Source organism: Dendronephthya gigantea, unplaced genomic scaffold (assembly GCF_004324835.1).
Source record: "Dendronephthya gigantea isolate DGI-Jeju-01 unplaced genomic scaffold, DenGig_1.0 000376F, whole genome shotgun sequence".
NCBI lineage: Eukaryota > Metazoa > Cnidaria > Anthozoa > Malacalcyonacea > Nephtheidae > Dendronephthya > Dendronephthya gigantea.
In genome coordinates this window covers 19,168-34,331 of record NW_021163386.1, presented here as the reverse complement: position 1 = coordinate 34,331, position 15,164 = coordinate 19,168, and the positions used below count along the sequence as shown (strand labels likewise).

Below are 15,164 nucleotides of genomic sequence, written 5' to 3'. Positions count from 1 at the left end.
AATATCATCAGATTCAGAGGATGAAGATTATTACGATCGCTTACCAGAGGTTGTAAGTAAGCAATCAACAGACTTGACGTCAAGAGCCATGCCACGAAATGTCGAGGAAGAAGAGAGTCAGTTGGAATTAGCCTTACAGGCTAGCTTGCAAACAAAGAATTATGTTGTCGATGCAGATAGTTATCCTCAACGTAGCGCCATAAATCCAGCTGCAATGCCAATGGCAATGCCGATGTTCTCGTATGATTATCCTAGACCTAACTATAACAACTGCTATTCTGCATCCTTAGTGCCACCTTACTATAACTAAACTATAGTCAACATGGACAGTCTGGTGTTTATCAATTTAATGCCGGCGCAAGCACTATCACTAGTTCACAAGCCATATCAGTAAATGACGCTGATGAGATTGATACAGCTATAACATGCGTTTCAAATGATGCCAGCCCTGTATTTGAGGATACCACTACTACGGAAGCCGAATCTGTAGCAATGGCTTTACTGAATCTCAACAGAAAGGAATGAAGAATCTATCCAGCATGTATATGTAAGTTTTATAAACATGCAGCTTGTATTGTTTCAAATTGTAACAATTGAACTGAACCGAAACTGTTATTGTTCAATTGTAACCTTTTATTGTTCAATTGTAACAATTGAACTGAACTGAGAATTTTACTGTTCTATTGTAACCTTACCTTGGCTTGTTTTAGGCTCAGCCTAGTTTGTTTTGTTTTCATAGCTCTAACAGACACTTGTTAGACGTCCTACTTGCCATTTCACGTCATGGGACGTAAACAATACAGAGCCAGAGGCGGGCGAGTCCCAATTGACAGTCACCTCGAAAGCATAAATTAATTAAGGCAAATTTGCAATAATTTTAGGCTGAATTTTTCGTTTGATTTTTTTTCAATGTGACTGATCAAGGGAATCCTCTCCGTCTTTAGTTTTCGAAGGAATATTAAATGAACACATTTAGTTTTTCATATTTATTTAACTGATAACAATGTCAATTGTTGTAACATGCATTATTAGCCCTTATGAGGTTTTTTACATTACTTATTACTTATAACTTACAAAGGCATGTATGGCCGGTTTGCCGAGTACTCTTGTCCCAAAAATTGGCGGTTGCCATTGTCATTGCTTGTCAAATTTTCGGGAAATATTATGTAAGCCAATGGTCCCCAAATTTTGTGACTAAGTGTTTGAGGTGCTCTCCAATGCCCGTTCTTTATATATATTGCTAAAATTTTCACATGAATATTGCATCGGTGGTTTGGACTTTCCCACGCAAGTATGAAGAACGCGTAGTTGGAAAACAACGACAACAAATTTCGAGTTTATATTAATGTATGTTTTCGTTTACAAACAATCATAGGAGAGAATATATGTCTAAAACAAACGTTTATTGTATAACGTTTGCTTCTATCTCTGGGCTCTTATACAAATAAATAATCAGTGTTTTTGTAGAATCCATGCATATCATTTGAACTTATGAAGTTAATTGCTTCATATACTGCCAACTTGATGTCATAGTGGACTACAGGAAGAAGGTCAAAATTCAAGGCATTTTTAACTTTCGAGAAAGCATGTTCCACAGGATTAAGATCAGGCGAATATATCGGTGTGTAGAGTAATTCTATACCCCATTTCATGAAAAATGTCCTCCAAGATTTCCCCACCTTCATAATGATGACAACTCAAATTATCCATGATCACCGTGTCGCCACACTCAAGCAACGGTTGTTGTGTTGTCGGCGATGTATACTGACAAACCTCGTCAAAGAAATTTAAGAATTCAACAGTATTTGTGGGTCCATCTAATATGTTAAAATAAGCCACTCCATCGTACAACGACGTTAACGCATTCAATGTGTAATTCGGACTAGGGCACTTACGAGTTATTTCCACACAACGTTCCCCAACAGGGGCATGTCCGTAAAGCCTAGTTCCTACTTCAGGAATACGAACACCTGCTTCGTCGAAAAACTTAAGGGTATATGGGTTTTTGCTGCTTACATAATTCATAAATAATTGTGTGTAAAGCATGTTTTCGGGTGTAAACCTTTCTTTGGCTAAATGGGTTATCTTTTTCCTTGAATATTGTTTACCAGATGGCATCTTGTTTTTTATAGCCCGACTGATTGTGCTCAGTGAAATGTCTTCCTGCAGATCCATAGCTTCTAACTCCTCACAAATTTCAAGTAGAGTGACTGATCCTCTTCGAATTTTTAAAGCTTCGATCATTTCTAGATCTTCATTTGTTAACTTTTGACGATTACGGTTTGCCCCACCTTTCGGCATCGCAGACTCCATAAAGTCTTCGCAAAAATTTTTCCATATTTTTCGAACAGTACTTCTAGAAATACGAAATTTGGTCGCTATTGTATGGTGGCCGATCTCCGCCATAGCGAAATTTCCATTTATTTTTATATTTTCTAAAATAAATCAATTTAAAATTTAAATGTTGACTAAATAGGAAAAGCAATAAAAAACAAATGTAAAATAAGGAAAAATCAAAACAAAATGCACTTCAAAAAATAATGAAAAAGAAATGAAAATCAAATTATCTACGGCCGAGAACCGCCATAGCCCGCAATACTTAGAGGACTTATCATAGGGACTTAGTCATACTTCATATAGGCATAAGCCACGATTCAGCTTTTTGAGATTCAAACATGGCGAAGAAAAATGACACTTGGGAGACTTTCAGAGAAAAAATGAAGGACAAGCGGTGTAAAAAAGCACAAACTGCCGTAAATAATAAAGGGTTGAGTGCAGGGGACCAAATTGTACGTAATGGGGAACTTGTTGTTCAAAGACTAAGTTCTGAAGTATCGGGAAAAGCTCAAAAATACAGTCGGATTGGGGCACGTGAGTTTGTCCCATTTAACGAAGAAGAAGTCAGTATTCGTGCAATCAAAGCGGCATGCGAAAGACATTACAAGTCCCTATCGGGAGAAGGATTGATCTGTGATGTGTTAGCCGGCGACCAAGGGCCTTCTTGTCTATCGATGGAACATGTTCCTGACTTAAAAGTAGTACATGTAAGGTTCATCAAGCCACAAAAAATGAATGCTCGGCCGTCTACTTCGTCTGTGAGTCGTATATCCCAAGATATCATGGGAGGCGAAAACCCTGCATTCAGCTTCATGAGCGACTGCATTCAATTTAGAGAGAGTCCTGATAAAAGGAAGATTAAAAGTGAAAGATGTTCATCAAGCCCTGCAAAACGACCTGCCCCCAAAAGCTTAACCATATCTGAAATGGTCAAACTTGGAAAGCTAATAAAGCCTGATGTCGCTGATACAACCACCAGAATGATAATTGATGTGTTCAGCTTTGAATTTAGCAGTTTATCATGGTCTGTACTCCCACAAGTTGTGGAATTTACTGTTGAAAATTCTGTACTGGGAGAAGGTAATGTATAAATGTGTTTAAATTGTGTATGGCAATAGTTGCAGTATTTTATATCTTGAAAGCCTAACGAACAATAGATTTTATTTATTTACAAGGATACATTTATTTATTCAAGGTGGTTTCCGCAAAGCGTACAAAGCTAGAAGCAACACAGCTGGTTTTGTAGGCAAAGATTGGGTCATAAAGAGGTACTTAGAAAAAACTGTCAGCGAGGTAACAAATGATCTTGGCCAATCTATGGAGGAGCAAACTAAGAAAGTGATTCAGATGCACCATCTTTCCAAAAATTTTGCTGATCAGCTATCAAAAACTGTGAAGCAGAAGAACATTTGTGACACGTTTGGTCCTGTCATGCAGTTTCAAATTGTTCACTTTGGCAAGATACAAGGCACAGGTGAATGTGTAACAATTGAGCCACACATTAAGGGTAAGTTTGTTAAATATGTAAACAATACTGGAGAACTATGTGTTCCTACTAGCCATTTGCTGGGCCAAAAAGCTGAGTGCTTGGTCCACTTTTCATATGAGAAGTCCAATTGCCAGTTAATGGTTCTTGATCTGCAAGGAAGCGGTCATCAGCTGTTTGACCCTGAAGTAGCTTCAGAAAAGCTTGTTGGTGAAGAAAAGGAATTTATGTTTTGTGCTGGAAACCTAAGTACAGAAGCAATCAAAACATTTGTTTCAAACCACAAGTGCAACAAATTTTGCCAGTTAGTTGGACTGAATTCAATAGCATAGGAGACATGTAGTGGTCAAGACTACCCTACTCTTATTGGTGCATTAATATCAACAATTAACCAACAGAGTTAAAGTTTTTTATATTCGTTTAGTGACGTTGATAGTTACTTGGAAAGGATTTGTTAGTCTGGAAATAGTTGAAACTTGAAAGATCAGTATTGACATTTTGTTGTTTTAATGTTTAGTTACTCTATAGAATAAAGAGAATTAATTTATTAAAAGATTCTCTCCTTTTTAATTGATAGCAATTTTATGTTTGAAAAGTACAGTGTATTCTTTTTTGGTTCTTCTAATTGGTTCATTACAAGCATAAATCTTATGATAAATTCAAAAGCAACCTTTGAAAGGCAATAACAATATTATGCACTACAGCTTGTGAATTGTGGCCCTAGGTGTTTAAATATGATATGATTATGAGCCAAAATAGTCATTTCAGATTGGGAAATTTGTTTTTGTAGAATAACTCAAAAAACCTGAAACATTGTCATAATGCCACAAAATTGAATATTCTAAACAGTCATGTTGCTATTTTTAATAATTTTGACATCAACCTATAAACAGCTCTCAAAAAATTATACAGTTTGCAGTTGCATATGTTCACATAGGAAAAGAAAGGCAGTCTCACAATCTGATGGCTTTAAATTTGATGGTTCAGGAAGCAATTTCTCACACTGTGCCCTAAAACCAGAGTCTAGATAGTCATCATGTACTTCCAATACTCCTGACAGTTCTGCCACTTCTCTAATTTGATTATCATTGATTTTACAAAGCATGAATGAAAAAGATAAATCAAATGTGGTTTGAACCTATTAACCCTTTAAACATTCTAAAGTTTTTTCTACTTGTGCTTAATTAATAAAAAACATAAGCATAGCATACCATTGCAAGGGAGTTTGCCTTTCCAAAAAATTTAACTATTTCTTAATTTTCATGTTTCCCAACATGTTAGCAATGCATACATGAACAAATGATAATTTATCAGAAGAGTGAAAACATTTTAGAATAAGGATAATTTTTAACAACTAGATATGTGCACAAGTAGGGTGAAACTTGTAAAGGAATAGTTACTTGCATAGTGTACATACCACATTCTCTAAGACCATAATTTGTGGGAAATCATATATGTGGTTTTGGAATTCCATCTGGCAATACCGTATCCCTCTGTTTCCTATTCTGTGGCTGTTCCATAGATGAACAAAACTGTCAATTTCCTTCTGAATCAAAGGGACCATTATGTATGCCAATAGACACCTACAAAATTATACCAAATTGTTAATACAGATACCAGTTTTGCATGGTTAAGATATAAATGTACAATGAATCTACCTGTGTGTTTCATTTTGAGGATCATAATGCCCTTGATCTTTAAGCCATAACAGTGGTGCTTTATAATACTTCTCCAACCTTTCATGTAGTTCTTTCCACCACCGTTCTATCTGTAATGCATCAAGAAAAATATTTAATTTTCTGACAAGACTTCATCAGTTGTGGTGGTACACTTATATAAAAGGCCTACTTTATATTATTCCTACATAAAAGCTTTTTTACCTGATTTGATGTTGATGGACCAAAAAGTACAGTTTCACCAGCCTCCATATCGCCATGTTGCTGGCGTAAGTATGCATGCATTGTGGCCATGGTACCAGTCTATGGTGGCCGATCTCCGCCATAGCGAAATTTCCATTTATTTTTATATTTTCTAAAATAAATCAATTTAAAATTTAAATGTTGACTAAATAGGAAAAGCAATAAAAAACAAATGTAAAATAAGGAAAAATCAAAACAAAATGCACTTCAAAAAATAATGAAAAAGAAATGAAAATCAAATTATCTACGGCCGAGAACCGCCATAGCCCGCAATACTTAGAGGACTTATCATAGGCACTTAGCTATACTTCATATAGGCTGAATAGGCATAAGCCATTCAAAATGGCGCGAATAAGAAACAATAGTTGGCAGGATGATTTGCAACTGAAGAAGGCTTTACAAAATTATATAAATAGCCGCTTAAAGCATAAAGAAATTCTTGACTTTATGCAAAGAGACTTCAGCCAGTATGCATGGAGTTCTAGGACGTTAGAACGGCGATTAAACCATTTTGAAATACGTTGTACCAACAGAAATATTTCAGTTGATCAAGTTCGAAATGCAGTTCAGGAAGAATTACAAGGTCCTGGTAAACTGCTCGGTTACCGAGCCATGCATCAAAAAATAAGACAGGTTCATGAACTTGCTGTACCAAGGGATCTAGTATATGATGTTATGTTTGAACTAGACCCAAAGGATTGGAATGCAGAGCTCCAGGTTTTAAAACGAAAAAGAAGAAGGGCAATTTCACGTCGCCCGGTCCCAATTTTGTGCACTCACTCGATGGTCACGATAAACTAATGGGCTTCCAGAATAGTACTTTCCCTATTGCAGTATATGGCTGCCTTGACACATGTAGCCGAAAAGTACTGTGGGTGAAAGTGTGGATGAGCAATAGTGACCCAAAGCTGATTGGCCGTTTTTATCTGGAATATCTTTACAATCAGCACACCATTGCAAGCATGTTAAGGGTAGATAAAGGGACAGAGACTGGTACCATGGCCACAATGCATGCATACTTACGCCAGCAACATGGCGATATGGAGGCTGGTGAAACTGTACTTTTTGGTCCATCAACATCAAATCAGGTAAAAAAGCTTTTATGTAGGAATAATATAAAGTAGGCCTTTTATATAAGTGTACCACCACAACTGATGAAGTCTTGTCAGAAAATTAAATATTTTCTTGATGCATTACAGATAGAACGGTGGTGGAAAGAACTACATGAAAGGTTGGAGAAGTATTATAAAGCACCACTGTTATGGCTTAAAGATCAAGGGCATTATGATCCTCAAAATGAAACACACAGGTAGATTCATTGTACATTTATATCTTAACCATGCAAAACTGGTATCTGTATTAACAATTTGGTATAATTTGTAGGTGTCTATTGGCATACATAATGGTCCCTTTGATTCAGAAGGAAATTGACAGTTTTGTTCATCTATGGAACAGCCACAGAATAAGGAAACAGAGGGATACGGTATTGCCAGATGGAATTCCAAACCACATATATGATTTCCCAACAAATTATGGTCTTAGAGAATGTGGTATGTACACTATGCAAGTAACTATTCCTTTACAAGTTTCACCCTACTTGTGCACATATCTAGTTGTTAAAAATTATCCTTATTCTAAAATGTTTTCACTCTTCTGATAAATTATCATTTGTTCATGTATGCATTGCTAACATGTTGGGAAACATGAAAATTAAATAAGAAATAGTTAAATTTTTTGGAAAGGCAAACTCCCTTGCAATGGTATGCTATGCTTATGTTTTTTATTAATTAAGCACAAGTAGAAAAAACTTTAGAATGTTTAAAGGGTTAATAGGTTCAAACCACATTTGATTTATCTTTTTCATGCTTTGTAGGTTGGAAAATCAATGATAATCAAATTAGAGAAGTGGCAGAACTGTCAGGAGTATTGGAAGTACATGATGACTATCTAGACTCTGGTTTTAGGGCACAGTGTGAGAAATTGCTTCCTGAACCATCAAATTTAAAGCCATCAGATTGTGAGACTGCCTTTCTTTTCCTATGTGAACATATGCAACTGCAAACTGTATAATTTTTTGAGAGCTGTTTATAGGTTGATGTCAAAATTATTAAAAATAGCAACATGACTGTTTAGAATATTCAATTTTGTGGCATTATGACAATGTTTCAGGTTTTTTGAGTTATTCTACAAAACAAATTTCCCAATCTGAAATGACTATTTTTGGCTCATAATCATATCATATTTAAACACCTAGGGCCACAATTCACAAGCTGTAGTGCATAATATTGTTATTGCCTTTCAAAGGTTGCTTTTGAATTTATCATAAGATTTATGCTTGTAATGAACCAATTAGAAGAACCAAAAAAGAATACACTGTACTTTTCAAACATAAAATTGCTATCAATTAAAAAGGAGAGAATCTTTTAATAAATTAATTCTCTTTATTCTATAGAGTAACTAAACATTAAAACAACAAAATGTCAATACTGATCTTTCAAGTTTCAACTATTTCCAGACTAACAAATCCTTTCCAAGTAACTATCAACGTCACTAAACGAATATAAAAAACTTTAACTCTGTTGGTTAATTGTTGATATTAATGCACCAATAAGAGTAGGGTAGTCTTGACCACTACATGTCTCCTATGCTATTGAATTCAGTCCAACTAACTGGCAAAATTTGTTGCACTTGTGGTTTGAAACAAATGTTTTGATTGCTTCTGTACTTAGGTTTCCAGCACAAAACATAAATTCCTTTTCTTCACCAACAAGCTTTTCTGAAGCTACTTCAGGGTCAAACAGCTGATGACCGCTTCCTTGCAGATCAAGAACCATTAACTGGCAATTGGACTTCTCATATGAAAAGTGGACCAAGCACTCAGCTTTTTGGCCCAGCAAATGGCTAGTAGGAACACATAGTTCTCCAGTATTGTTTACATATTTAACAAACTTACCCTTAATGTGTGGCTCAATTGTTACACATTCACCTGTGCCTTGTATCTTGCCAAAGTGAACAATTTGAAACTGCATGACAGGACCAAACGTGTCACAAATGTTCTTCTGCTTCACAGTTTTTGATAGCTGATCAGCAAAATTTTTGGAAAGATGGTGCATCTGAATCACTTTCTTAGTTTGCTCCTCCATAGATTGGCCAAGATCATTTGTTACCTCGCCTGACAGTTTTTTCTAAGTACCTCTTTATGACCCAATCTTTGCCTACAAAACCAGCTGTGTTGCTTCTAGCTTTGTACGCTTTGCGGAAACCACCTTGAATAAATAAATGTATCCTTGTAAATAAATAAAATCTATTGTTCGTTAGGCTTTCAAGATATAAAATACTGCAACTATTGCCATACACAATTTAAACACATTTATACATTACCTTCTCCCAGTACAGAATTTTCAACAGTAAATTCCACAACTTGTGGGAGTACAGACCATGATAAACTGCTAAATTCAAAGCTGAACACATCAATTATCATTCTGGTGGTTGTATCAGCGACATCAGGCTTTATTAGCTTTCCAAGTTTGACCATTTCAGATATGGTTAAGCTTTTGGGGGCAGGTCGTTTTGCAGGGCTTGATGAACATCTTTCACTTTTAATCTTCCTTTTATCAGGACTCTCTCTAAATTGAATGCAGTCGCTCATGAAGCTGAATGCAGGGTTTTCGCCTCCCATGATATCTTGGGATATACGACTCACAGACGAAGTAGACGGCCGAGCATTCATTTTTTGTGGCTTGATGAACCTTACATGTACTACTTTTAAGTCAGGAACATGTTCCATCGATAGACAAGAAGGCCCTTGGTCGCCGGCTAACACATCACAGATCAATCCTTCTCCCGATAGGGACTTGTAATGTCTTTCGCATGCCGCTTTGATTGCACGAATACTGACTTCTTCTTCGTTAAATGGGACAAACTCACGTGCCCCAATCCGACTGTATTTTTGAGCTTTTCCCGATACTTCAGAACTTAGTCTTTGAACAACAAGTTCCCCATTACGTACAATTTGGTCCCCTGCACTCAACCCTTTATTATTTACGGCAGTTTGTGCTTTTTTACACCGCTTGTCCTTCATTTTTTCTCTGAAAGTCTCCCAAGTGTCATTTTTCTTCGCCATGTTTGAATCTCAAAAAGCTGAATCGTGGCTTATGCCTATATGAAGTATGACTAAGTCCCTATGATAAGTCCTCTAAGTATTGCGGGCTATGGCGGTTCTCGGCCGTAGATAATTTGATTTTCATTTCTTTTTCATTATTTTTTGAAGTGCATTTTGTTTTGATTTTTCCTTATTTTACATTTGTTTTTTATTGCTTTTCCTATTTAGTCAACATTTAAATTTTAAATTGATTTATTTTAGAAAATATAAAAATAAATGGAAATTTCGCTATGGCGGAGATCGGCCACCATACCAGTCTCTGTCCCTTTATCTACCCTTAACATGCTTGCAATGGTGTGCTGATTGTAAAGATATTCCAGATAAAAACGGCCAATCAGCTTTGGGTCACTATTGCTCATCCACACTTTCACCCACAGTACTTTTCGGCTACATGTGTCAAGGCAGCCATATACTGCAATAGGGAAAGTACTATTCTGGAAGCCCATTAGTTTATCGTGACCATCGAGTGAGTGCACAAAATTGGGACCGGGCGACGTGAAATTGCCCTTCTTCTTTTTCGTTTTAAAACCTGGAGCTCTGCATTCCAATCCTTTTGGGTCTAGTTCAAACATAACATCATATACTAGATCCCTTGGTACAGCAAGTTCATGAACCTGTCTTATTTTTTGATGCATGGCTCGGTAACCGAGCAGTTTACCAGGACCTTGTAATTCTTCCTGAACTGCATTTCGAACCTTGATCAACTGAAATATTTCTGTTGGTACAACGTATTTCAAAATGGTTTAATCGCCGTTCTAACGTCCTAGAACTCCATGCATACTGGCTGAAGTCTCTTTGCATAAAGTCAAGAATTTCTTTATGCTTTAAGCGGCTATTTATATAATTTTGTAAAGCCTTCTTCAGTTGCAAATCATCCTGCCAACTATTGTTTCTTATTCGCGCCATTTTGAATGGCTTATGCCTATTCAGCCTATATGAAGTATAGCTAAGTGCCTATGATAAGTCCTCTAAGTATTGCGGGCTATGGCGGTTCTCGGCCGTAGATAATTTGATTTTCATTTCTTTTTCATTATTTTTTGAAGTGCATTTTGTTTTGATTTTTCCTTATTTTACATTTGTTTTTTATTGCTTTTCCTATTTAGTCAACATTTAAATTTTAAATTGATTTATTTTAGAAAATATAAAAATAAATGGAAATTTCGCTATGGCGGAGATCGGCCACCATAGTATTGCCTCGTACGTTCCAGGGAAATATCTCGTTGCGATATTCCCCCCATTTAAAACGATTTCATCGATAATGCCCTTCCTTAAGTCTGTGCTTAACGCTTTTCCACTTTCGTACGTCCTACCACGCTTACTAAGCGGCATGTTAAAATTAACTTAAGGTATAAACAATGTTTTTGTCCAGACTTTTGTGTAATTGTAATATTGTATCTGTGGATTTCGTAGTGATGATTTGAGTGACGTTTTTAGATATTAAAAATTTTTCAACTGTCAACTCATTAGAACTGGCCAATCAAAACATACGCGTTTTATTGTTGGCTAATTTTATTCAGTAAACACTGTGCTGGCGAGTGGCGAAGTGTGCAGTAAATGTAAAAAAAAAGTAATATACAGCATTTCTTACGTTGATAACAACCCGTGAATCGTTACGTTGGCAATAGGTGAACGTAACGTTAAGTAGGGGTGAACGTAACGTTGAGTATGGGTAAACGTCACGTTGACTGCGAGTAAACAACGGTAAAAATTCGGCGCGCGGCGCGTTTGATTGCAAATAGCAGTAAATGACGCCTGGACTTTGAACATATGCAGTATCGTGTTACCGTTACACTCAATATGGAGTATCGTGTTACATCAGTTACACTCATTTCAATCGAGTCGATGGCTAGTACTAACACGCCGAAAAAACTCTACGAGAAAAGAACTAAATCAACTGGTGGTATTTCTCGATGTAGATTGTGTAACTCCGTTACAAACACGAAATACAGCAAAAATTTGTATCGTGCCCAAAATAGGGCAATTCTGCATGACGCTGAAAGTTTTTATGGGGAAAAGTTGCCTCAAAACGACAGCCTTCCGCACTTGATATGCGCGCCATGTGAACGAAGGCTAAACAACGCCGTTAAATTTAAAAAGATCGTTGAGGAAACCCAGCGCGTATTACGGGGAGACGTCCGTGAAAAACGCTGTATCGATATTTCACCGTCGATTCAAAAACCACCGACCAAAGTCCGTTCAACCTCTTCAACCGAGAGTTCACGTCGACGCAGCTTAGACTTCACTACTGCCACTGGCGAAAAAACTCTACACGAGAAACCAGATAGTCATGTAGGAGTTAGGCCTTTGCTTGTAAGTACCACTTTTGTACCATATTGCTGCTTTACTATAGTGAATTGAAACACATTTTTACCATTCTGAATATTTTGCGCAGTATTATTAAATGATTCATTCATGCATGCCGAAATGTCGCCTATGATCACTATTTTCAGATAGTATCATATTTCTTAATCGTAAACATAGACAATATTTTATTACAATGCCTATTAAAACGCTACAATTCATTCTATACAAGGCGTGTAATGCTAGCTAGGTTTTTAGTGGTTATATATCATCATCTGACCAGCCCAAAATAAAGACCCATACAGATTTGGGTTTATCTGCCTCATGTTGATCAATTTTGATATTAAGGATAATCAAATCTTGGTTGAAGCACATAAAGAGCTGATTGAAGTTGCCAGAAGAAGCGATGCTTCTGTTCTGAGGGAAAGAAGCTTTGATGGCCTTTCAGCAGAGGATTGGATGTCAAAGGTGCTTGATGAGTTAGTCTCTAGATGTCCATTTGCACACCAAATTCTGTCAACTTTGGTTGAAAGCACCATTTATCCCGAAAAGAAATTACCTGCGGTCTGCCTAATTTATGGGATAATAATGTTCCTAAGATGCCATGAACTCAGCAGAATTCAAAGGATCAACTCGGTATTGTTGATAGAAGGCCAAGCACCTGTAAATGTAAGCTATTCTTTTATAGTTCATATAATCTTCCCAAATTTTTAGTAACCTTTATGGCCTGCCATTTTCATTGCAAACTTCATTCTTTATACACCAGTATGCTAGAATCAGCATGAATACAGTACTTAGATTGCTGTTGTTACCATAATCAGCATGGTATTGTGTTATTGTCCCTATCAAGTGGGGAACCCCCCCCCCCCCCTTGACAGAATTTCAAGCTGCTAGCAGGCTAAATACTCACACATATACATATAACAATTTTAGCTCATTGCTCATCTGCATAAGTATGGTATATGCCTCGAACCGAAAATGAAGTATCAAATACTGGATGACATTGGCACACAATTTTTTACCCATGCAGCAAAATTGGTACAGTCTGGCCACAAATTTGTCTACGTCCTGGACAACATTGATTGGGAGGAAAAGGCACATGACATGAGACAGGATGTCCAAAACAAGAGCGTACATGCAGTGGCAACAAGCATTGTATTCAACCGTGTTTCAGACAGAGGATTACCCGACTCTGGACCTCAGCAAAGCCTGAAGGATTGCAATGTCCATCAGTTGGTGGATATCAATCCACCAGAGTTGGAGGCAATTCGAAGCCGGTATAGAATACTTGTTGCCAAAATTTTGTTTCAATACTTCCCTGCTTTTTCAATGTTTGAACATTTCATACCGAAGAGCACTGAATGTATGTATAAACAGGAGATGTCAACAAAGTCTGATGTTCTGACAATGCCAATTTTATTAAAAGATGAAAAGAAGTACTCAGACTGCGTAGATGTCCTAGACCAACTAGAAAAGTGGACTCATGATATCTACTCAGCTGCTGGAATTTGTGTATCAGAACCTGAATCTTCAAGTGATGACCCTCCTACAATCGGAAGCAGGTCAAGACCAGACCAACCTACATCCCATGTCCCACCTACTGCCTCTGATGCTGATCCATTGCGTGGTGTGAAAATACCATGCTTTGGTGATCAACTTTCTCGCGTGCGATTTGCTGGAGCCAAGGATTTAAGGTCTGGTTGTCATACGGCCAAGCAGAGACTGGATCATCTGTATCCATTTTGCATTGTAGATTGGCATACAAAGCGAAGTTTTTTAAAGGTATGTGTAGATATAGTAGAAAAATTGGAAACACGAAAAACTGACCAGTAATTTGCACAACAAAAGCTGTAATATGAGGAGTTTGGGAACAAAGTTACAATTAGTAATCAATGATATTAAACCAAAAGTATTTCAATCTTGTTATTGTTGTGGAAAAGATGGGAACACTTGTATATATCACTTGCAGTATTATCCAATTGCTGATTTACAGTGGTGTAAATTGTGGGTGTAAAAAGACACATTATTATGCCTCAAAATGATTGTTGTGAATTGTATAATTAACCCTATGCTAATTGTTCCATGACTCCCTTTACTTGTTCCCTACATCCAATGTCTTGTTACTGGTATATTAGGTCACTATCAGGATTTTGCCATGTGTCATATATTATCTTTGTTTAGACGGTTTTCAAAAAACTGTATAAAAACTCAGGAAGGGAGGGGGCACGCTGAGATTCTTCCGAGAAAAACTGAATCGGAGGAATGTTACTGTTGATGTGAAACACTATGAGGACTGTGAGCAGCTGTTCTTCAGTGTTGGTAAGTGCTTTGTGATTGAAGCCCTTTTGGAATTTTTCCAAATGGATGATACAAAGCACAAACCAACAGCAAACAGTCCTCATAGTGTTTATGTCTTCAAAGAAGATTACCAGAAAACCTACATCAATGAAGTTCTGGACAAGTTCCTGGATGAGTTTATATTCCACCCGAAAGATACAGATGTTTTAGATGGTGTTTGGAGCTACTCTGTTTCATTGGTAAAGTGCTTCATGGTGTTAGCAGACTTCAAGGATGCTGTATCTAATGGAAATGGTGAATATATTGCAACATTGAGGAAACAGTTATTGGTCCATTTCTTTGCCACACCCGGATTCAATGAATTTGCAATCGAAATGTTGATAAACATACTACAGTGTGAAGTGTTGCTGTCTGAAGCAGAGGCCCATCAGTGCAAATGGGCTGCAACAGTGAACTGGAAAGGAGGAGCTGGTAAGAACATTAAGATTGACTTGTTTCAGGAGAACCAAAATGCAGAAATGAAGAAGTTGGTTAGATCAATGGGTGCAAACAAAACAGAAAAGGCAATAACGAGAGCGAGTCAGGCAGCAGGTGGCATATCAAAGATTGTAGCAGCTTTTGAAGAACAGGTACAGATGCCTTTTAGATCATCCTCCCACTC

At 37.0% G+C, this 15,164-nt stretch overlaps 3 protein-coding genes and 1 pseudogene across 3 annotated transcripts; 3 read left to right on the top strand and 1 right to left on the bottom strand.

The window, feature by feature from the left end:
* The first annotated feature begins 2,529 nt into the window (after positions 1-2,529).
* On the top strand, positions 2,530-4,523 carry LOC114542667 (alpha-protein kinase 1-like). Its single transcript, XM_028562163.1, has 2 exons — positions 2,530-3,417; positions 3,533-4,523. Exons 1-2 carry the CDS (start codon positions 2,676-2,678, stop codon positions 4,153-4,155), a joined length of 1,365 nt encoding a protein of 454 aa, XP_028417964.1. The 5' UTR covers positions 2,530-2,675; the 3' UTR covers positions 4,156-4,523.
* A 1,418-nt stretch (positions 4,524-5,941) lies between these two features.
* On the top strand, positions 5,942-8,358 carry LOC114542668 (annotated as a pseudogene).
* A 540-nt stretch (positions 8,359-8,898) lies between these two features.
* On the bottom strand, positions 8,899-9,946 carry LOC114542662. Its single transcript, XM_028562161.1, has 2 exons — positions 9,124-9,946; positions 8,899-9,008 (listed from the first exon to the last, which is right to left on the bottom strand). The coding sequence occupies exons 1-2, from the start codon at positions 9,863-9,865 to the stop codon at positions 8,899-8,901; spliced, it is 852 nt and encodes a 283-aa protein (XP_028417962.1). The 5' UTR covers positions 9,866-9,946.
* A 1,800-nt stretch (positions 9,947-11,746) lies between these two features.
* On the top strand, positions 11,747-14,437 carry LOC114542661. The gene is made up of 4 exons (XM_028562160.1): positions 11,747-12,214; positions 12,554-12,874; positions 13,139-13,987; positions 14,387-14,437. The coding sequence occupies exons 1-4, from the start codon at positions 11,747-11,749 to the stop codon at positions 14,435-14,437; spliced, it is 1,689 nt and encodes a 562-aa protein (XP_028417961.1).
* Positions 14,438-15,164: the final 727 nt, after the last annotated feature.